Raw genomic sequence first — 23,971 nt, forward strand, 5'->3', positions numbered from 1 at the left:
CATCAGTTGCATGGGAGACCACAGTTCTCAATCCCCATTCAAACGAGGAAGTAATCAGGTTTGTATAAACAATCACAAGTGTGATAAGGAGGTTGCATTTTTATCCCTAACATTGCATTTGTCTCTACTAATGGTTAGGTTTAGATTTGGGATTTGGTTGGGGGGTAGATTAAATAAAATAAGCATTTTTCTTTGCTGTTTTACAGCCTGTTCATCTGAAAACAATTCTTTTCACAACTGGCTTCTGGCTACCTCTCCTGGATATAAATGGATGTCACACTTGTTTATATGCTCTGAAACACTTACCACTTACCGCTTTAGAGGCAGTGTTTTCAAATTTGGTCAATGTATACCGATTTCAGCTAAAGAAAAATCGGCACACTTGACAAATTTTATGTGAGTTAAGGCTGGTGTGGTAGTATTTCTATTAAAAGGTATACCAGATATTTTTGTAATATGCTCTGGTCAAGCTAAAAGGCACTAAAACCTAATAAATTTCAACCTGATTGCACAATGGCAAGAAAAAAATTTCAATCATGCTAATAGTTATTGTAGTAAAACAATGGTAAATGTTGTGGTTACTATAGTTTTACTACAAATGCCATAGTTCACTATGATTACTGCAGTAAAACCAAGGTTAATTTTCATAAGGGATGGAAAAGGGTATTGTGAGGGAACCCTAACTAATAGCCAAGTCAAGTCAAGTAATTTTTATTTGTATAGCGCTTTTCACAACAGACATAATTTCAAAGCAGCTGTACAGGATATTATGTTATAACATAAAATAAAGCTGTAATGTATTTTATCTTTGTGCACTATGATAAAAATGTGATTGTAGATTGTGCTTTAATAAGTAAATAAGTAATATTTGTTTTCAGCCCCCCAAGTGAGCAAGCCAAAGGTTACGGAAATAACATTATATTATTTTGATTTGGATGATCTCTGACGCCCCCTGCTGTCTAGGAGACGTCATTCCATAACATGAGCCTCGCGGCTTGCCGTAGTTTAAACATTAATCACATGGATGAGTTGTCAGGAAAAAGAAACAATAGAGATTTTAGGCCAGACGTGAGAATGCGACCCACGGGTGACGAATGATGCAGCCGCGCGAGCGAAGCATCCGCAGGTGACTCACCTGCGCGAACCGGTCGCATGCACGCGCTTACACGAGTCATGCAGATAAAGTGCCCGCGTCCAAAGAAGTGTGTAAAGAAGCAGCATCCGGATCAGCTATGGAAAAGTAGTTGAAATAAATGCACCTGATCCGTGCATGTCATGGGGAACTGCTGGGCGCAATGTTTGGGACTCTTTAGAAGGGAAGCAAACAGAATCCAAAGAGGAGGAGGGTGAGTCATTCATGGGACAGTTACATTATTTAATACGCATTATATAAAGTGGTATTTTGATCTTTGGCAGCGTTCAGCATGATTTGCCGGTTGGGGTATCAGGTGCATTGCACTGGAAAACACCCATACAGCCGGTTAACAGCTGAAAATCTCTGGATATTTGTCTTGGAAGTGACTGAATACTAGTAATGAAGCTATTGGTGTGGTAAATGCGAATAGTCTTGTGAAATTAGTCCTGTCAGTGATGTCCGTTTTGAAACGGTTCTTTTTTAATGATTCGACAGAAACGGTTCCCAAGGCGATTGCAAATCACTCGACTGTTTGGGAGAAGATTTGTTATCATTTCTGTGCTATATTCGTCAATATGGTGATAAATAGCTGTGTTTGAATAAAAAGTGTTTTAATTGCAAGTAAAGTAGACGTGAACTTCTGAGAACACCTTTGAGCGATGCCTCGACATGAATTGAGCTGCTTCATTGAAACGGACTTTCCGAACGAACCGACTCGCTCAAATGAACCGGACTTCTGAACGCCCCTCTGGTTTCCGCATTAGTAGACTTTAAGATCAAAGGGCTACGCCCAGAGTCCTCTTGTGAATGCTACCAGAGCCAGTCTGGGGACTTTCATGTTTAGTTTATCCCTATTCATGTTTAAATGTTGGGTCCAATTAGTAAAGTGCAAATTTTATGTGTGTGTATGTGTGTAAGAACTTGTCTTATAATATTGAACTTCATTCTGACAAGCATTGTCCTCTTCTGTGTCCCAGATTTGGGTTGAGTACATGTGTCTAACAACACAAAGACTTTACAGACAATAGAGATTCAACAAACATTAGTGGGCATAATGAGTCAAGTAACCTTCTGCACTAGTGAATTCTAAAAACTTCTATGGTAGTACCATGGTATTACAAACATACTTTTTAAAGAACACCATGTAAATACCATGTTATGCAAATATGGTAATCGTATAATGTTGTAACCCTCCAATATTTACCATGGTACCACCACAGTACTTTTTTGTAAGGGTAGGGTGTATAATCTTTTAGGTTCCTATTTTTAATCACTTATGCTGTTATGGTTATATTGGATACTACTATTTTGTTTTAAAATATTGTAATACATTTTGTCAAGGAGACGTGGGTGTTACCTCCCATACAACCAGCCCTGTCTGATTATTTGTTGTATGCCACTAGGTCAAAGTACTTCAGAAGTAGCACAGCTGGGGAACACTATACCATAGAGGTACAGCCTTTGTAATATAAAACTTATTTAAACTGAGTATTCTATATAAATATATAGAGCTGTTCAGGTTGTAGTCCAAAATCCTGGGAGACATTTAGCAATTTGGAGCCATAGGTTCCCTCAGGAATTTTCTATTGGTTTTTTGAATAGATCTTATTTTACTCGTAATTCAAATATCCCTGTGGTGCAAATTGCTTAAAGAAACTTTCACATTTTGTTCTAGAACATAAAATACACACAGTCGTACCTCAAGCGTTAATTTTGACATTACTGTGTTAAAAACAAAAAAGATTTTTCTCATGTAATCACAATGCTAATTAAGGACTACAACTACCATGAGCATGTGAGCTACATGCTTTATGAAATGGATGACTGTTGTAGTCCTTATTTAGCGACGGGTTAGCAGTATGCATTTTTAAAAGACACAACAGCTTCAAAATCCACAATTGAGGTATGACCGTGTGTAATTTATGTCCTAAAACAAAACGCGAAAGTGTCCTCAAAGAATTTTCACCACTGGTCTTATTTAACTCAGAACTCGACAATCTCTATTGTAAAAACCCATAGGAAATTCACGAGGGAACCCATGGCGAATTAGCCTTCTGGGTTTGCTAAAAATTGACGTCACGGCTGAACAGCTCTGTTGTCTTTGCCGAGAATCTCTGCAGTTTTAGTGACTTTGCTCTTCTCTCCTTCCATTGCAGTTTGAGAACCTCGTGGAGAGTGATGAGGTGAGAACACACTTACAGAACAGCACTCAAGTTTTTACACAATTTCTCCTTTTATCAAATGTCAACACTGTCATCTTCTTTTCCAGGGTGAGAGCTCGCAAAGCTGTCCCAGGTATGTTATACTTAATCTTCGCTTTTTTACTGGTATTTTAGAGTCTGATCACTTATTGCCTGAATGATGTTGAAGTGTTATTTAGACTGACTTTCACATACTTTGGTTCCTATTTGGTTCATGGCATGGCAGGTGTGAACTACATTTTGTGGCACTTACTGAAAGGTTTTCTGCTCATAATTAAAGTTTTGGAGGACAGTTGCAATTCCAGCAGTGACATTATTTCTCAGTTGCCATTTTCTGTACATTGGTGCTGTTTTATAGCCTTAAATGATAAACCTACAAGCTGTTCATGAACCGTCCAATGTGCATTGTTTATAAAACTTGTAAGAGCTGGTTAAAATCGGCAGTTCCAATGTGATTGGCTCACAGATATTTACGCAATTCCTGGGAGTGAGGGTGCAAGGGTTTATTATCAGTCTGCCGGTTAACAAATTTGTGTTTACAAGCTACCAGGTTGCTACAAAGAGAAAAAAGTGGTGTTGAATCCTTCAACAATACTCAATCATTTTATTTGAAACACTTAGGAGTAATTCAATTAGATATCCTTGAGTGTAACCGTATATTCTGTTTTTGTCTTACCCGCCTTTAAATTTCAGGGGGGAAAAAACAAAACAAAAAACAAAACAAAAACGAATTGTGGTTGTTCATTTTATATTTCAGTTAATCAGTCTCTTTCTGTCTAATTTAGTTGCTTCTAATGAGACTTCTGATATTGTTGCTTTGCTGTATTTCTGTGTACAATTTATACAAAAATTGAATGTTTAGTTTTGTCATGCTACGAAGTATGCCAGTGTGGACTTTATTTTAGGGATGCACCAAAATGGAATTTCTGGGCTGATACCGATAATTTACAGCTTATTTTGTGTGTGTGTGTGTGTGTGTGTGTGTGTGTATATATATATATATATATATATATATATATATATATATATATATATATATATATATATATATATTATAAATACACTGGCGGCCAAACGTTTGGAATAATGTACAGATTTTGCTGTTTTTGAAGGAAATTGGTACTTTTATTCACCAAAGTGGCATTCAACTGGTGACAAAGTATAGTCAGGACATTACTGATGTAAAAAACAGCACCATCACTATTTGAAAAAAGTCATTTTTGATCAAATCTAGACAGGCCCCATTTCCAGCAGCCATCACTCCAACACCTTATCCTTGAGTAATCATGCTAAATTGCTAATTTGGTACTAGAAAATCACTTGCCGTTATATCAAACACAGTTGAAAGCTATTTGGTTCATTAAATGAAGCTTAACATTGTCTTTGTGTTTGTTTTTGAGTTGCCATAGTATACAATAGACTGACATGTCTTGTCAATATTAGGTCAAAAATGGCAAAAAAGAAACAGCTTTCTCTAGAAACTCGTCAGTCAATCATTGTTTTGAGGAATGAAGGCTCTACAATGCTTGAAATTGCCAAAAAACTGAAGATTTCATACAAAGGTGTACACTACAGTCCTCAAAGACAAAGGACAACTGGCTCTAACAAGGACAGAAAGAGATGTGGAAGGCCAGATGTACAACTAAACAAGAGGATAAGTACATCAGAGTCTCTAGTTTGAGAAATAGATGCCTCACATGTCCACAGCAGTGGTGTATCCAGGACATTTTTACTGGGGTGGCCAAGATGGGGCACAGACCTAGTGTGGTGTGGCGATACCGGGAGAACCTTTATGAATGGCACATGATCAAAATGTGTAAATATTGTATTGCTTTGCTTCAACATCTACACATGTAGAATAAATGAATTCTTAAACTCATGGTAGCATTCACTGAATTGTTTGTATTCAATATCAGACTGTTGTTTTGACATTTGACAGTTTTCTGTTCCTGTTCTATTTCAACCTATTACAGTTTCTGGGAATCTCTGGTTATTTTAACATAACATCCATTTTTAAATCAGTAATTGTTTAGGAAAAGTCAGTTACACGTTTTTAAGAGCTATTCTCATTGAAGAGAATTAATCTGCGTATAACATCAGGTATAGTGTATAATCATAAAAAGATACAAGTACAGGAGATAACTGATTGAGGCGCAATTCAGTCAATCATTCAATCAATTATTCATTCATTTATTAGCTATAACTGCACTGTCCAGCAGAAATATTGTTAAATTGGGTACAAATCAGTGTGTGAAATTGGCTACGAGGGCTTATAGGTGTCTGTCTGGAAACCCCAAAATTGCAGATTGAGCTCTGAATACAGTAAAAAACAAAACTCTATTTACAGTGTCTACTCAGGTTTATTTTCCACATGTTCTGATAGTTTCAATTACTTCGAATATTACCAAATAAAATAGTTAGTCAAATCATTTGCGGCATTTAAGTGCAATTTGCCCTGCCTCTGCATATTTAAAATGTCAAATAAGGTATAAAAACTTTGAAGATTTTATTGGTCTAACTGACCAATAATACACATAAAGAGCTCATAAATAACTCATGTAAAGATTTAAAGTACAGTCACAGCACAAACCCTTCCATTTCACACACAGGTTAGCCATATATATAACTTTAGCTATTGAACATATACATCTGTTAAAACGCTTTACACACCTCCGTCATTAAATCAGAAAACATGGCATTTCATATTTCATGTCAATATAAAGATAACATGCTGAATGTGGTGTAGGGTCTAGCTTACTCTTTAACCTAGCTACTGTAACAATGAAAAAATGTTTTCACATTCACATGGAAATTCGGGATAAATTAAACGTTAGATTAGATGAACATACCTCTCAAATAACAGCTTTATTTTTGACCACAAATCGACGTCGTCAACTCATTGGAAGTTGGAGGTAGACGCTAGCTCGTGTCAGCTTCGTGCTTCTGACCGACCATTATACTCCAGACCTGGCGCCCGCTGCCCGCGACCTGCGGCACCTGCCTGGCCACCCGCGGCCTGCCCCTCCCCCCACTGATCAAAGATCAGCTCACACAGCTTCAGTCCCACCACTACTATAATGGTCAGAAATATAAAACTGACCCTGGGTCAGTGTGGCTCTAAATCAACAAATGACCTGAGACGTCATCTTTGATTGACAGGCGTTTCTATTGGTTCTTCGTTCTTGTGTTGATGAACATGATGAACTACCAATCAGTTCTGGGGTGGCCACAGGGTGGCCAATGAGATTTCAGGGGTGGCCCAGGCCACCACAGGCCACCCCCTAAAATCGCCACTGGTCCACAGCTGACACCTTCATTGAATTCTACCCGCTCAACACCAGTTTCATGTACAACACTAAAGAGAAGACTCAGGGGTGCAGGCCTTATGGGAAGAATTGCAAAGAAAAGCCACTTTTGAAACAGAAAAACAAAAAGAAAAGGTTCGAGTGGGCAAAGAAACACAGACATTGGACAACAGATAATTGGAAAAGAGTGTTATGGATCTTAACCCCATTGAGCTTTTGTGGGATCAGCTAGACTATAGGGTGTGTGAGAAGTGCCCGACAAGACAGTCACATCTATGACAAGTGCTACAGGAAGTGTGGGGTGAAACGTCACCTGAGTATCTGGACAAACTGACAGCTAGAATGCCAAGGATCTGCAAAGCTGTCATTGCTGCACGTGGAGGATTTTTTTCATGAGAACACTTTGAAGTAGTTTAAGTGTTTGTTTTTTATTTTTTTTCAAATTGTAATTGTAATTTTTCACATTATTAATGTCCTGACTATACATTGTGATCAGTTGAATGCCACTTTGGTGAATAAAAGTACCAATTTCTTCCCATAAGAGCAAAATCTGTACATTATTCCAAACTTTTGGCTGCGTGTGTGTGTGTGTGTGTGTGTGTGTGTGTGTGTGTGTGTGTGTGTATATATATATATATATATTAACCTGGAACTGCTAGCTAATTAATTAAAAGCTACTCATTTAAAAATGTGTTATTTAGAAGCTTGAAGCGCTGCTATTTGAAGTTTGCCAGATGCAACATGATTCAGAAATGTTCCTAAATTAAAGATGTATGCTGATCTGAATAAGAAATACATGATAATACACTTGCATAAACTGTATGGTGCCCATTTATACGAGTATTCACAGTAATCCTGAAGAATCGGTCACAGAGAGAGAATAATGAACTTCTAACTGCGTAATAATTCATTAAACCAAAATGAGGTGATAATTTAACAGATATAACAAACATTAAACAACAAAATACTCAATACAAACCCTAATCTCTGTATAAGTGCTGTAATATTATTGCTAGCGGCCAGATTGTGAGTGCAGCGGTGGTTTGAGCGTTATGTGTGTGCGCATTGTGGACATGCATGTCTCATTTACAGTTGCTTATTACAGCGCTCATCTATGACAGTTTAATTGTATAACTTATGAAATGTAAACAATAATCATAATGGTAACAGGAAAAACATCCACAGATCGAATAGGCATGAGTTACAAAAATCATTAGATAAATCTCAACTCGTAAAATACAAGCACATTCGTTTAACTCGCATGCCATCTCTTGATGCTCTGTGAGGATTATTTTAAGCTCTATGCATCGTGTTATGTTGTGTTTGGGCTTGTTTTATTCATAATCCTTTGCTATAAGTAACAGTGTGGTATTTTCATATTCGGTTTATGTTTCATGAAGTAATAAGCGAACATTATTCCCCCAAGTAACATACTAGGGATGGGCTTGAGTACTCAGATGTGACAGCAATGTTTGGTCATGAAAACGATGATAATGAAAATGTGTGATGAGACTTTTCACTCAATACAAAATTCAGTGACAACTATACACAAACGTGTCAAAGAGCAGCCTTATTTTTTAATTTTGAGATTAAGTTGTGATTTTCAGCGCTACATTGTTTGTCAACAGAGACGTCTAACCAAACCGATAAACAATGCTGCAATGCTAGCGTTTCTTTGACAGGTTTACTATAATCAAAAGAGAGTGTAATTAACCATGTTTTGAACACCTGTCTTTGCAAATGTTTGCTTAACAAGATGTATAATCATGTAATATAGAAACTTTGACTCATTAATGGATATTATTTAATAAAATTCAATGTTTATCATTGACTCTAAATCTCCTGGGTTCTGACTTGTTTGCGTGAGGTCACACCTGCATCTCTGCGAAATCAGAATCTGATCATTCTGGCGTGGGCATCCATTGACTAATGAGAATTACTTTCCACACCCTCAAAATGCATCTTAAGCATTCTTATCCATCAAACACCCCTTCAGAGTTTTCTCGAGTCTGTCGCTTCAACCCAATCACTGATGTTTGTCTCAGAGCTGTGCACCACATGACTTGAGCTCACAGAGTTGGTGATTGACTGTTGAAGGCTTTGAACTTTACGCTTTTTCCTGTCATTGGCCCAGACCTATCAGCGAGGAGGAGATTGGCCAATTGAAGGAGCATTGCTACGGTGCTATCTCAGACAAACAGGTGCTGATCGACGAAAAGCTGAATGCCGAGGTACTACAGGTCACATCTGTATCTCCATCAGCACTATCACCATCATTGCTTTAGTTTAGTAAAATGCTAGTTTCTCACTGTAGAGCTTCAGTTACAGACTGTACAGACTTTATAATTGAAATACATAATTCGTGGTGGTTCTACATTACCTAATATTTAGTTAGACCTTCAATAGAGCACAACAGTGCCCGCCCACTTGAGCAGTCGTCTGGGTTCTGGATGTATTTTCCTTATTCTTTTCCATAGGGATTTCATAAAATTCTTCATAAGAGTTCTAAACCATTTACCAAACCAACCAGCTCCTAGGTGAATTACAACATTACAAACTTTGATTTAAAGCAAAAAAGATTTGAAAAACAGACAAAAAGACCAAGATACAAGACTGTATTTTATAAGAACAATAAATTATTGTTGCAAATTATTCAGATATACAAATATATAAGTAGTTTGTAGTGTAGGGAGGCCAACTCAATTGCATCATTCACAGTGTGTCATGGAAGAGGGCGGTCACTGCAGAGCTTGATGGGCTTTATTTGCCAAGATTCTGTGATTGGTGGAGTATGGGTAGTGTAGTTCTTAAGCAGAACTTCTGGAATTGGACTGATGGCTTCAGAAGCACATACCTTCGATTTACAACCTTGGAGCTCATGGTAGGCTGTCTACAAATATTTTTTAATTATCGTTAAAAATCAATTTGTCTATGGAGAAAATGAATGGGATTTTTACTTCCGGAACCGGACTGTTGTACTCTGTCTAATTTAAAGTCAACATGAAATTCCGTTAGCAACCCATTTAACATCTTTAATTGAACATATTTCTGAGTGAATAGGATGTTGGAGAAAAAAAATAAAAATATGGCTGGACTTGATGTTATCCATCGTTAAGATAATGAAAAGTTGGCGTTACCCAAATGGAGCCAGGTGGCTGGACGAGAGAGGATGAGAATAAGAGGTCTTGGTGATGTCATCCGAAAAGGAAAAGCGTTTCAGAGGCAGTGCAAGTTTTTACATTTTGATGAAAGGCAAACTTTTGCTTTAGAATAACATGCACTCATAAATTGTGCACAATAAGAAAGTACTGTAAAGCTCGTCTGTTATGATTTCATGTTGACTGAATTTCAAACAATGTTTAAAACAACATCAGCAGTATTTTTACTTTAAAGTTACTGTTTATCTTGAGTTTTTATGGTTTTCTTTGATGTTTTCCATTGTTTTTCACCCTTTTATTTCTGTTTAGTTAACCCTCCTTTTCTTTTGTGATTTATGCCCAGTTAGTGGCAGAAGAGGAGAAGTTAAGGCTAGAAGAGGAGGCAATATTTGCAGCCCAGCGTGAGGCAGCGCGGCTCGTTAAGGAGCGAAAGCTAAAGGAGGTGAGGCGTTTGCACTGAGCACGCCCAGCCCTTCTCTTAACCCCACCCAGTGTGGCTTCTGCCACACCCTTCATCTATGACATGCCTTCAACTCTGTCACAATCTAGTCAAATCTGATTTTAACACTAACAATTACAGTTAATAAAGTCAAGCACTATATAACATTTGCTTGCTATTTTTATTCAAACTAAATTAGACTCGTCTTTTATAGGTTGTAATTTAAATAGTTGTGGTCAGAGACTCATAGTAAGAAACTGAAGACTCTTGACATTTTTCCAACTGTTTATCTAAGTCTGTTGAATGCTAATGCTATACTAAAAAAGTCAAAGCAACTGTTTTTTTATAGGGATGTCCCGATACGATACTGGTGTCGGAATCGGGTCCGATACCACGCTCATGTACTCCGATACCATCTGACGTTATGTCCTAATGTGATTATTAAACTGCAAAGGCTGCGATTTATTGAGCTAAAGATATGGTTTGCATGTGTTCTGTGCTTCAAATGTGAGAGCTTGTGAATGTGTGGAGCCGGTGTTGTGGCGTGGGGGGGTTGTAGCAGATGACAGCGAGCACAAATACACTTTGTTGCACTAGGCACATACAGAATACATATTTATTAAATTAAATGGCAGCCTTTTGTGGTTTAAAAATAATATTGGGTCGTGTAGCAACCTGCTTTTCCGGAGTTGAGAACCTACCGTCAAGAACACCGAACCAGAAAGGGCTTCACCCCAAAATAAAAGCTTTCTCCAAAATAAAAGTTCAATTTAAATGCAAAAAAGTATGACATAAATATATCACTACTGTATAGTTATGTAATATTCACTGTAATACTACTATTACTAATAATGATAATACATGCATTGTAATTGTATTGTATTTAAGTAATATCTCACATCTGTGCTGCGCTGTTGTGCAGCACTTTAATAAAATATAACTCCAATGTTGCATTTTGGATTGTGTTTTGAGGTTCTGTATAAAAGCACTTTATTTCAGAAAAATAATACAATATTATGTTGAAAATGAATTGTCCTATATTTATTTTATTAAAGTTTTAATGAATTCATTTATTTAGACACTGTTTTGATGATAAAATTGAAATAAACTGTTGAATATCGAATTCAGAAAAAAACAAAACAGGTATCGTAATGGCGAGTACCGGTTCTCGTACTCGGGATATCCCTAATTTTTTTTTTCAAATGTTCATAATTACAAACAATGCAATTAAAAGTCTTCTCCCCCTAAATCTATCTGACCTGGTGAAACTAAGTTTCTCTTATCTCCTCCTCATTTTTTATAACTTCTATTGTCATATTTTCTCTTAATTTGTTTGTTTTATTGTTTTCTTCTTTATTTGCCCTCATGCCTCTGTTCAGTTTTAATGTGTTTTATTTTGCTTTGTATCATATGTGTGTTACCATCTGCTGGTATTACATTTGGTGTATGGCACACAGAGTTAGAAATAATTTGTGGCATGTTATTTTTTTGAAATACTAAGAGATGCAAGGTATTGTAGAGCTTGTTGGGATATTAGTGGAAGGGAACTTTTATTGTTAATTTGGTCTGTTTTCAGGGGAAGCCAAAAAGGACCAAACCCAGAGCAGAACCAGAGAGCAATGACCCTCGTCACAAACCGTAAGCCTGATCTATCTGATTAATTTATAAACCTTTTCTGAAATCAGTTTGAATGTATAAGGGGACACTTAAGACAGTACTGAAATAACAAAGGAATTAGGGCTGCACCTAACAACAGTTTTGATCATTGATTAATCTGTCGGTAATATCTTCAATCATTTTTCTTTTATTAATCAATAAGATTAATTAAATATATTCAATGAGCAATAACTTATACATTTATACTGTAGTACAAATACAAATTCAAACTCTTAATGCTGCAGTCTCTCTAAATTGCAGATGGTTTTGTAACTGTGTGTTTTTCTCCAGTAAACCTCCAGATGGAGAGTTCGAGGTGTACCTGCAGACTGTGAAAGCTCAGTCTGAAGCGTTTCGCAGTAACAGTGAGTTCTCAAGACACTGCTGGTTCTCGTACTTCACCCAGAGGCCACATTTCACTTGTACACGTACACTGAGAATGCTGTAGATTACAATTAGAGATATACGGATGTTTCGGCCAAACATCAGTATTCAGCTGATAAAAGCAGCCGATGATCAGAGCCATTTATTTCCTGTCAATCAAAAGGGGGACGAAAAATACATTGGACAGTTGGCCTACAACTCATGATGGAACTACCGTTTAACACAACTAATTTGATTACTCGCCTTAAAGCTCAACACAGCAAGGGATGTGATGAGTTTGCGAAAGCGGAAGCTAATTCTCTGATCATTTACTCACCCTCATGCCATTCCAGATGTGTTTGACTTTCTTTCTTCTGGTGAACACAAATTAAGATTGTTAGAAGAATATCTCAGCTCTGTAGGTCCATACAATGCAAGTGATTGGTGACCAGAACTCAGAAGGTCCAAAAAGCACATAAAGTCAGCATTTAAGTAATCCATATGACTCCAATGTTTTAATCCATGTCTTCAGAAGCTATATAATAGGTGTGGGTGAGAAACGGATCAATATTTAACTCCTTTTTTTACTCTAAATCTCCACTTTCACTGCACATTCTTCTTTTGTTTTTTGCAGATTCACATTCTTCATGCCATGTTGCCACCTACTGCTCGGGGCCGGGAAAGGTGGAGATTTATAGTAAACAGTAAACAAATATTTAAGTTTTTTTTTTTTTTTTTTTTTTTACCCACACCTATCATATTGTTTCAATCTTCATTTGTGTTCTGAAGAAAGAAAGTCATACACACTTTGACTCTTTTGGACCTTTTTTAATGAATCAACCAAAAATAACTCCAGGTTTGAAATCAGGAGCTCAGGTTAGCAGTTTGAATCAGCCACTTTCTCAGCGAATCAGCGAGTTTACAACTGGGAGTGCAGACATTACATAATAAGAGTCCAAGGTGTATTTTGGGCTTCTCTATAATTAAAAGTCCCGTGTTATATACCATATCTTGTTTATTATTATTATTATTATTATTATTATTATTTCTTCTGGTAATTATTGATTACGATTGGAGAAGCACAATAAACTGCATCTGGGATTTCATTCAGTTTGCAATCTTGTAGTCTCTGTTTCTGGTCCAACTGGTCACAATAAAGAGAGACTATGAATATTTTTTTAAATGTGTGTGTGTGTGTATGTATGTGTGTGTGTGTGTATATATATATATATATATATATATATATATATATATATATATATATATATATATATATATACACCAGTTGTGCTCAAAAGTTTGCATACCCTGGCAGAAATTGTGAAATTTTGGCATTGATTTTGAAAATATGACTGATCATGCAAAAAAAAAAAAAGGATAGTGATCATATGAAGCCATTTATTAGCACATAGTTGTTTGGCTCCTTTTTAAATAATAATGATAACAGAAATCACCCAAATGGCCCTGATCAAAAGTTTACATACCCTTGAATGTTTGGCCTTGTTACAGACACACAAGGTGACACACACAGGTTTAAATGGCAATTAAAGGTTAATTTCCCACACCAGTGGCTTTTTAAATTGCAATTAGTGTCTGTGTATAATTAGTCAATGAGTTTGTTAGCTCTCATGTGGATTCATTGAGCAGGCTAGATACTGAGCCATGGGGAGCAGAAAAGAACTGTCAAAAGACCTGCGTAACAAGGTAATGGAACTTTATAAAGATGGAAAAGGATATAAAAAGATATCCAAAGCCTTGAAAATGCCAGTCATTACTGTTCAATCACTTATTAAGAAGTGGAAAATTTGGGGATCTCTTGATACCAAGCCAAGGTCAGGTAGACCAAGAAAGATTTCAGCCACAACTGCCAGAAGAATTGTTTGGGATACAAAGAAAAACAGCGAGTGGCCACAGGTAACCTCAGGAGAACTACAGGCTGCTCTGGAAAAAGACGTTGTGGTTGTTTCAAGGAGCACAATACTTGTTGACCCCTCTTCAAATATAGCGCTCATGGTTGTGACCGTAAAGCTCTATTTTGGTCCCGTCACTCCAAATTACAGTGTGCCAGAAGCTGTGAGGCATGTCAAGGTGTTGTCGGGCATATTGTAACCGGGCTTTTTTGTGGCATTGGCTTCTTTCTGGCAACTCGACCATGCAGCTCATTTTTGTTCAAGTATCGTCGTATTGTGCTCCTTGAAACAACCACACTGTCTTTTTCCAGAGCAGCCTGTATTTATCCTGAGGTTACCTGTGGGTTTTTCTTTGTATCCTGAACAATTCTTCTGGCAGTTGTGGCTCAAATCTTTCTTGGTCTACCTGACCTTGGCTTGGTATCGAGATCCCTGAATTTTCCACTTCTTAATAAGTGATTGAACAGTACTGACTGGCATTTTCAAGGCTTTGGATATATTTTATATCCTTTTCCATCTTTATAAAGTTCCATTACCTTGTTACGCAGGTCTTTTGACAGTTCTTTTCTGCTCCCCATGGCTCAGTATCTAGCTTGCTCAGTGCATCCACGTGAGAGCTAAAAACTCATTGACTATTTATACACAGACACTAATTGTAATTTAAAAAGCCACAGGTGTGGGAAATTAAACTTTAATTGCCATATAAACCTGTGTGTGTCACCTTGTGTGTCTGTAACAAGGCCAAACATTCAAGGGTATGTAAACTTTTGATCAGGGCCATTTGGGTGATTTCTGTTATCATTATGATTTAAAAAGGAGCCAAACAACTATGTGATAATAAATGGCTTCAGATGATCACTATCCTTAAATATTTGTTTCAAAATCAATGCCAAAATTTCACAGTTTCTGCCAGGGTATGCAAACTTTTGAGCACAACTCTGTGTGTGTGTGTGTGTGTATATATATATATATATATATATATATATATATATATATATATATATATATATATATATATATCTCTGTATAAAATTTTAAAAAAATGTAAAAAAGTAAAAATCTTAGTCTCTCTTTACTGTGACTGTTTGGCCCAGACATATTTATTTATTTATGATGTGAGATCCAGCTTTTTGACACAAGATACTAAATGCATAATGTACTTTATGTAAATATCTGTTATGTACATTCTGAAGTACTAAATAAAATACAATAAAAAACATTTTATGTCTTTTTGAAAGGGGTGTGAGAACTTGAGACAAAAGGGGAATGTATGCACTAAACTGTAGATATACTATTAAACCTGTGATTAATGGGTTATCAGCTGTCTTCCTTTTCTTTTGTTTTCTATGTTGTGTCTGAACAACAAAATCTCAATCGAGCAATTCTGTGAATTGGCAACTAAATAAAGCCATTTGGGTCCTAAAAGTTTTAGTTTAGGAGCCAATGGCTCCAAAGTCATTTTTTTTTTAAATTATTTTTTATTTATTTTTTTATTCTTAAGCCCTTACACATTTGGGACGGCATAAGGCTGAGTAAATGATGGGAGAATTTTCATTTTTGGGTGAACTTTCCCTTTAAGAAGATTACAAAAATTAAAAGATACAAAAACAGACCAATTTAATGTGAGCCTGACAAGAGGATATTCTCTGTGGCACTTTCAACATTGATGTTTGTTTTGAGTGGCCATTCCAGCCTGACACAGCAACATTGGCTCAACCAATGGCATAAGTTTGGGGCGGGACTATCTGTTAGTTCTGAGTGTGTGTCTCTTGTGTGTTAAGGACTGAGCTCTGAGGCAAACATTGTGACCCCGAACACAGAGGGCAGCTGGGACTTCACCAGTAAAACTGATGCCACCTCACTGGACCTAGAGTGGGAGGATGAGGAGGGTGAGTGACATCACACATCTACTTCCTGCATTCAGTAAATAATTTATGAGTAATTATATATTTCATCCATTGCATTGTCCTTTTGCTGTTTAATCCTTTTAATTGCCGCATCCAAGGGCTGCTGTCTAGGATTGACATTTAAAATGTGCTGACACATGTAAACCAATATTATTAAGCGATTACAATATTTTGTAAAGTAACTAAACTTGAATAGCATGAACTGAAGCATCAAGCACAAAAAGACCAGGAGCATTTTTTCCCAAGTAAATGGTTTCAATTAATTTAGTTGTTTTCAATGTAATTAGTTAAGATATGAAATTCAACAGGAATGAATCGGATGGGTCCTGCATGGGAGCGTTCCAAAACAGAAGAGGACATTTTATGGGCAGCGATTCGTCCCGGCGGGAATCAGTTGGGCAGCGGCCCCACCTCCACCTCTGAGGACTCCAACGCTCTGGAGTGGGAGAACGACTTCATCAATGCACATCCCGAGGACAGTGGTGACCACGGCGATGAGGACTTTGAGGGATTTGTTAATCCATTACTGGACACACCCACTGAGGCGGCGGAGATTAAGCCTACCTCTGACCAACAAGAAAGATAGTCCTCATGAGACCACCGTGATGCATTATATAAATTCAGTGTAATATCACTGCTGAGCGGACAGGCCAAAATGACAATACGGATGTCTACAATTTAACTCCTAATTCTCAAAGCACGAACATGATGATTGTCTCAGAAAAAATCCAAGAAACTACTCACTTAAAGAAAAGTTTTATATGATTTGTATTTGTTCTTTGGGTGAATCTCTCAAAAATCTCTCGAAAACATTCCATCTAAATATATATATGTATATATACAGTACAGATTATCTTTTACATTGTGAATGTAAAAATGCACATGATTGTAATGCGTTTGGACTTTTACATTTTATTTGGGTAATATCCCATTATTATCAATGGTGATTCTCATTAGATTCTTATTACTGTTTTTTCATACAGTACAATACAGTATTTTAAAGCTACACTATGTAACGTTTTGCCCTCTTGCGGTTGAAGAATAAAACTGCAAGTTACTTGCGGAGGAACACTTTACGTCAGTTGTGATTCGGCACTGCTCTTGCGGCGGATGAATCTCATGGTTTGAGGACTATTTTCATGTTGATATTATGTTATTTGCTTAAACATTTAGAACCGATATTACTTACTTTGAGGACGATAAACAACACTCTTAATTATATTTTAATATGATTATTAAAGTGTATTATCCACTACACAATACACATTAATGTTTGTATTTTACTACACATATCAGTTTAAGAGGTGAAACTTGTGAAATGGCTGATATGAGTTCAGTTGAATACATTACATTTTTATATTACAATCTACAGCCTCAGTGGAGAATGCGAGTGAACCCTAATACAATAGTAGGTCTATGCACTGCAAACAATAACAATATAAAAGTTCATTACTCTGCTATGAAACTGGTACATTATAAACAACTTGAGATGAGCATACATTCATGGGGATCTGTTTAAAGAAACCAAAAAATGGCTCCAAAAATACTTTATTGGCTTACACTTGCTTGCAACGTTTAGACCATTAGGTCTTCGTCAGGCAAAAAATAAATAACAATAATAAATATTTCAACTTGTGCATTTCTGTGACTGAGGGAAAAAAGAAACAGCGGTGCAAACGTACTTAGAGACACACTTTGGGAATCTCGAAACTGCAGCAATATTATAAAATATTCAGAAGTCATGAAAATTAGTAAATGTAATGGAAACTTCACTTATACTTATGAACGCATCGTGATTAGTACACATTCGAGTCATTAAAGCATAACAGCAGAAAACATTCCCATGCATTACAGCAGGTAAACAACTTCACCAAACAGTTAAAAATCCATGAGGAGAGTGATTTCACAGCGCCGCTGAACAGCTGTTGCGATCGCTTCTCCAACACTCGAGTGAGTTGCGCCACAACCGAATTCTTTCTGAGCTCATGGACATGATGTAAACACGCAAGGACGAATGACATATTCCTGTGATTTCATGCCAAATCCGTCCCGACAGCTCTAAATAAAAATCTCTATTGTAGACTTACCGTAGTGAATCGGGGTAAGGCAAAAACATGATTTGGAAGACGGGTTGTTGGTTTACTCGATCATTAATACAATTTTGTTCATTTCTAACAAAAAAATCTTACATAATACTGAAATGAAACTGACTTTATTTAAATCAGCAAACATTAAAGGCAGTGAAACAAATACTATAATTTTGTATAAAAATCCTTTACAACTTAAATAATACATCGTTTTCCCACATTACTGCAAATTTTTTTATTTTTTATTTTGTATTTATTTATTCTTTGCATTACAATTAAGAGAATGGGAGGGGGGCTAAATTGCATCATTTTACAATAAAGCACAATTATTTTATAGTGATTTATTTTTATTTTTTTTCCTAAGGTGAAATACAGAGCCCCTTAGAGGGCAGGAAGGGAATTTATTTTCTGAAATAGTTATGCGTTCCCTAGTTATATACTATATACACTGTATATACAGTATAAAATTACTTTTATGGTGGAAACTATTGTACAAATTAACCATGTTGTTACTATTGTAAAACTGTACTAACCACATTTTTGGTGGAATTATTGATTAATACCATATTTTTTATTTTCCTGTTTTACTATGGTTTTACCATGAATATCATATGGTTAAAGTTGTAAATAATGTTTATTTTTGTTAGGGATGGATAAAGCTATTGCAAGGGAATGCAAAACTGTTTCAGAAAAAAAAAAAAAAAAATCCCTCCCTGTCCTATCAAGGTGTTCCGTAGAAATATGTTCCAGATGGGTTTCGTGAGATTCACCCCATTAGTATTTTGCAGTCACAAATGTATGTATATTCCTATTTATTTTAGCTGATTTAATTGTATGTGTTTGCCTTGGGTTCTTGGTTCTGAGTTTTATTCTAAAAACTAGACACTTAAGTCGTCCTGCATTAATATTTCATGAGATATCAGCTTTTAAATTCAACCTTATTTCAGAAACTGAATCAAGTGCAATTTTAGAAGAGTTTCCTAAAAGCATCTTAAGATCACTCATATGAGCTCATATAACCATTGGAGCCTTTCATTCAGCCTAATCATATAAAGTTTGAAACCGTCATGGAGTCTGGCCCTGGTCTGATGCATAGGAGACATTGCACTATTTGTTTTAAGGGAAAGACTTGTTGCCTGAAGGGAATAGCTAAACTTGAGAAGTTCCAACAAGTGCTGTTAATATTTAAAATGATCACCATTTATCTGCCTGCTAAATAGTGATAGTTCTTGAAAACAGCCAGTGAGTGTTCTCTACACTTGCAAATGCATTCATTGGACAAAATGAGCTGGAAAGAGGGAACATACTTTAATGGAACACAAATCTAGATTTGCTACCTCTGGTTTTAATAATCATGATGCTACTGAATTAATCCATTAACTGCTGTTTTAATGTGTCTATGAAATTCTCAGTGAATTGATGGAGACTGGAAATCTTCTTAATAATGAATGTTAAGACTGATCATTTTTCAACTGCAATACAAACCGTTTTATAGGAAATCTGGATGATCGTAAAATTGACATATCTGCAGAACAATATATTTCTCCAGATGCTTCTCTTCACAGATGGTCTGGTATTTCCTTTAAAGGAATGTTCCAGGTTTATTGCAAGTTAAGCTCTATCGTCAGCATTTGTGACATAATGTTGATTACCACGTCTTTGTAAAAAAAATAAAAATAATTGTGGTTACCATAAGGCACTTACAATGTTGGTGAATGGGACCACTCCATGATTGCTAAAATACCAATGTTACGTCATCATGAAAGCAAAGTTGTAATATTTGATATAGCTTTTAACCAAATAAAGTTAGTAAGTGATTTTTTTTTTTTCATATCTTGTGGCTATACTTTTGAAACAGTGTGTTTATTAGTGTTTATTGACTGGCCTCATTAACTTTCATTATAAATGCATCTCCGTTACTGAGATTTTTGTTTAAAAAAAAAAAAAAAAAAAAAAGAAGAAGAATACATCTACATTTTGTTGTGCAGATCAACATTAAACCACAAATAGCTGTCAATTGAGCTTAACTTTTATTGAACCTGGAACATTCCTTTAATATCCGCTTAAAGGAATAGTTCACCTAAATATGTAAATTATGCCATTATTTACTCACCCTCATGTGTAAATGATGTTTAAAAATGAGATATGTATTAAAGTGTCCACACAGATATTGTACTTACAGTGAAAGTGAATAGGGACAGATGCAGCCGAACACTAAAAATGACCCCCCCCCCAAAAAAAAACCGCTGTGAGAGTATCAGAAAAGTAGTCCGCAAGACTTAACGCACAAAATTTTGAAAAGTCGTTCACTTAAAATCTTCTCTTCTGCTGCAGCACTCAGATCTCATTTGCATTTCTGAATATTGCAATATGGCGCTGTTTTATGGAGCTCTACATTGTCTGGCCCCATTCACATTCATTGTATGGAAAAGAGTAGTATGCATATTCTTTTAACATATTTTGTGTTCCATGGGAGAAGAAAATAATATTGATATTGAACATGAGGGTGAGAAAATAATGACAATTTTTTCATTAATGGCTATGCTATTCCTTGAAGTTGACCCCTATACTCTCTTCCAATAGGGCTGAATTCTATACGGTTTGTTTTAATGAATGATAATCTGTATATGATGGATTGTAAAGCAGACACTAAATGCATTTAGGATTAGTTAGGACATTAGGATCCCTTGTTTGAGTCTGACGTGACTGGGGTCTGAAATCAAGTTGTGAACGGGCCTTCTGTTGAATATCATCTCACCCAAGAGACTTCTGTACAGCACAATCATGTTATTGTCTTATTTTACCAGCACACCTCAAAAGAGCATCTTGACAGACGTGTTCATGTCATCTGAATGTAAAGGATGTGTGATCAATGAAGTGGTTTTTTTTTTTCTTTCTTTCGTTTTCTCAATTGAACATGTATTATGTCCCATATGAAGAGTTTGGGAGAAATATATGTGTTTGCAAAGATAGATGAATAAATGTCTGTCTCCACCAATTGGAGTTAAACTACCATCTGTGTCTTATGGTGGAACATCTTGACACTAGAAATCTCAAATGACCATATATCCAAATTTCTGCAAGGATTCCATCTTAACCTATCCCAGTGGAAATTTGGGACTATCTACATGGTACCAGGCCTTATTTTGTGTTATGGCAAGTGTGTATTTTCTGCGAATCAAATGACAGCTGTTCACAATTTTAAAAAAATAACCAATGCTGCATATTCCAAGAAAGGGCTTGGCAGATCACCTCCCAACTCTTCAACAGAACTTAAATACTGTTTGCACAGTTTTGTCGAACATTTCCCTTGTGTTGGAAGAACATGTCAAGCTTTTAAATATCTTTTTTTGCAGTTGTGAGTGCTTGTGAAGAACCCATCAAATTTCAGATAAACTGAATGTAACTACAGTTTTCATAATTCCAATACCTTGTGTTAAGTCTGACTACAAAATAAATAAATATAAAAAAGACCTTTGCACCCTGTCTGTGCTTGTGTTGTTATCTGGAAAAATAATCTGCAAGCTGACAGTGCTGTTTGAATTTCTAATAAACTGCCATCTCAGTGTGATACTGTGTATGCATGACCAGCCAAAAGTTTGGACACATTTGACTAAATGTATAAGTGCTTTTCCACTATCGGTCCAAATGGTTCTTGTTGCAGAACCATGCCATTCTGTAATGCATTTTAGGGCTTGTTGTTGACACTGTCTTCTCTTTCCACTGTGGTGCTGTGAAACCAGGATAAGCATAAACAGACTGGACAAGTGACCAATCGTGAGTCGCCACGTCACTAAAGGTGTTCCACCAGCACGGCTGAGTATGGTTAACTGACCGTGATGAAAAATCTGTGATAGGAACAGTTTGTAATTATACCTACTGGAACCGTTACTCACCATACTCAGAAACGGCCGGCCCAGAGGTGGAAAAGCACTTTATGTTTCTCATGAGCTTAAAGCCCTGTTCATCTAAAGACTTATGTGTAATTCTTGAAATTAGTTTTCTAGACAAATAGCCTATAAGCTGAGTATATGTATGAATTGGATGAGTTGGATTTGATAGTGAAGGAAAAACAGCCATTAAGTGTCCATCACACATGGGAACTCCAGCAATAATGTTTAAATCGCATTTTATGATGCACCTCATGAAGTTGGCTGAGTGTGCAGAACTGAAATCCGGGTGTATTCAAACATTTGTTCTTACGTTTAATATTAAGTTGCTATAATATGAATAGATGCATGTCCACAATAAATCCTGTGCGCTGGCTGTAACAGCACACATTAAACTGCAGGTGGCAGTGAGATTTTACAAATGAATCCATCTCATTGGTGCCAAAAACCCAGGAAATTCTCCAATGTATAGTAGGCCTATATGGTATACATAGCTAATGAATATCATTAAATAAATAAATAAATTGAATTTCATTGTTAAAGCAGATTTCCTTAAAAACAAATGTGGAAAAAAAAAATCGAGTTTTGTGTAAATGAATTAAAGGCAGTTTATTCTGCAAGGGTCAGTTGGGGACAGTGTGTTCGATGTGTTCTTACAAGCACAATGATATACAGATATTTTCTTTTTCTTTCTATAATGAGAGATTTTAGCAGCAGCCCAGGAGAAAGAGCCTTGAGGTAAAAATAAATTGCTCTTTTTCTTTTCTATCTGCCACTGCAGCAACAGACACTCAAGAGGGAAACCAAAATGAAGATATACAACAGTGAGAGAGAGAGAGAGAGAGAGAGAGAGAGAGAGAGAGCACTGCCATTAATGCTCTCATTTGAACAGTAGCTTTGTGGTCTAATATTTGTAATGAAATTAAACCGTTGCAACACATATTTCATGATCCATTATTTCCTCCATTGTAAGCATACCACCCTCTGATCAGTGCTTGAGAAAAGGAAATGTACTGGTAGAGATAAAAATGTGTTACCCTTTCTAATTCCCTGCTGTTGAAAACATAATTAATGATTTAAGAGTGATGCGAAGAAACTAAGGAACTGGGCACCATAATCCATACAACATGCCTTGTTCATTTTTTGGGGGGGCACTGTTGAAGACCGCATACTGTATACATGCAGTGTCCATTCTTAGTTGATTATGTGAAGGAAACATAACATTAACTGACTAACCTCTTGCTAAAGAAGAGCTGAAATAACCTTTGGAAAACTTTGGGAAAAGAACAAAAATCAATAAACATTTTTGATGGGAATCAAAATAATGAAAATTCATCTCTCAGAATGTTGGAATGCCAGTCCCTCTGTATCGACCTAGAGTTCTAGTGTCACACTGTATGTCTTGCACCCTACGAACCTCATTTGCAACCTGCATTCATACTTTTATGATACATTTATGGTGCTTGTGCTCCCTTTTTTGAAGCTTAAAAGCCTCAGTCCCCATTTGTTGTAATGGCTTAAACAAATTAACAATAATAATAAAATTAAAAAAAATGTAGACAAAAGATACATTTTGCTATCTTCTGACAGAGAGCAAGATCTACTAAATAGACAAATCTAACAAGTACAATTCTTTAAAATTTCTAATTTTGTGTTCTGCAGACGAAAGAAAGTCATGTAGGCTTGGAACACATGAGGGTGAGTTAATGATGACATGATCTTCATTTTTGGACTAATGCTTTAAAAGTCCAAGTAATGTTTTAAATGAAAGAGAACCTTTTTTTACAGCAGTACAATGATGCAACAAGAACAGATGGAGTTAGCATAATTACTGTACATAGAAACACATTGGACCAGGTGCTTATAAATATCCTTATATTAATAAAACCTGACAGATGTACTTGTATGCACTATATACAT

The 23,971-nt window shown here is 36.2% G+C and overlaps 1 protein-coding gene across 2 annotated transcripts; it reads left to right on the forward strand.

Annotated features, from left to right (window-relative positions):
• Positions 1–1,027: 1,027 nt before the first annotated feature.
• Positions 1,028–20,126, forward strand: ap1ar (adaptor related protein complex 1 associated regulatory protein). 2 transcript variants are annotated; one of them, XM_051658926.1, is made up of 10 exons: positions 1,028–1,346; positions 2,539–2,587; positions 3,292–3,318; positions 3,405–3,430; positions 8,776–8,872; positions 10,143–10,241; positions 11,815–11,876; positions 12,186–12,259; positions 15,949–16,056; positions 16,383–20,126. In XM_051658926.1, the coding sequence occupies exons 1-10, from the start codon at positions 1,276–1,278 to the stop codon at positions 16,658–16,660; spliced, it is 891 nt and encodes a 296-aa protein (XP_051514886.1). In that variant the 5' UTR covers positions 1,028–1,275; the 3' UTR covers positions 16,661–20,126. The 2 variants fall into 2 exon arrangements, with proteins under 2 accessions (XP_051514886.1, XP_051514887.1); XM_051658927.1 differs by lacking the exon at positions 10,143–10,241.
• Positions 20,127–23,971: the final 3,845 nt, after the last annotated feature.

This window comes from Myxocyprinus asiaticus, chromosome 27 (genome assembly GCF_019703515.2).
Source record: "Myxocyprinus asiaticus isolate MX2 ecotype Aquarium Trade chromosome 27, UBuf_Myxa_2, whole genome shotgun sequence".
Taxonomy (NCBI): Eukaryota; Metazoa; Chordata; class Actinopteri; order Cypriniformes; family Catostomidae; genus Myxocyprinus; species Myxocyprinus asiaticus.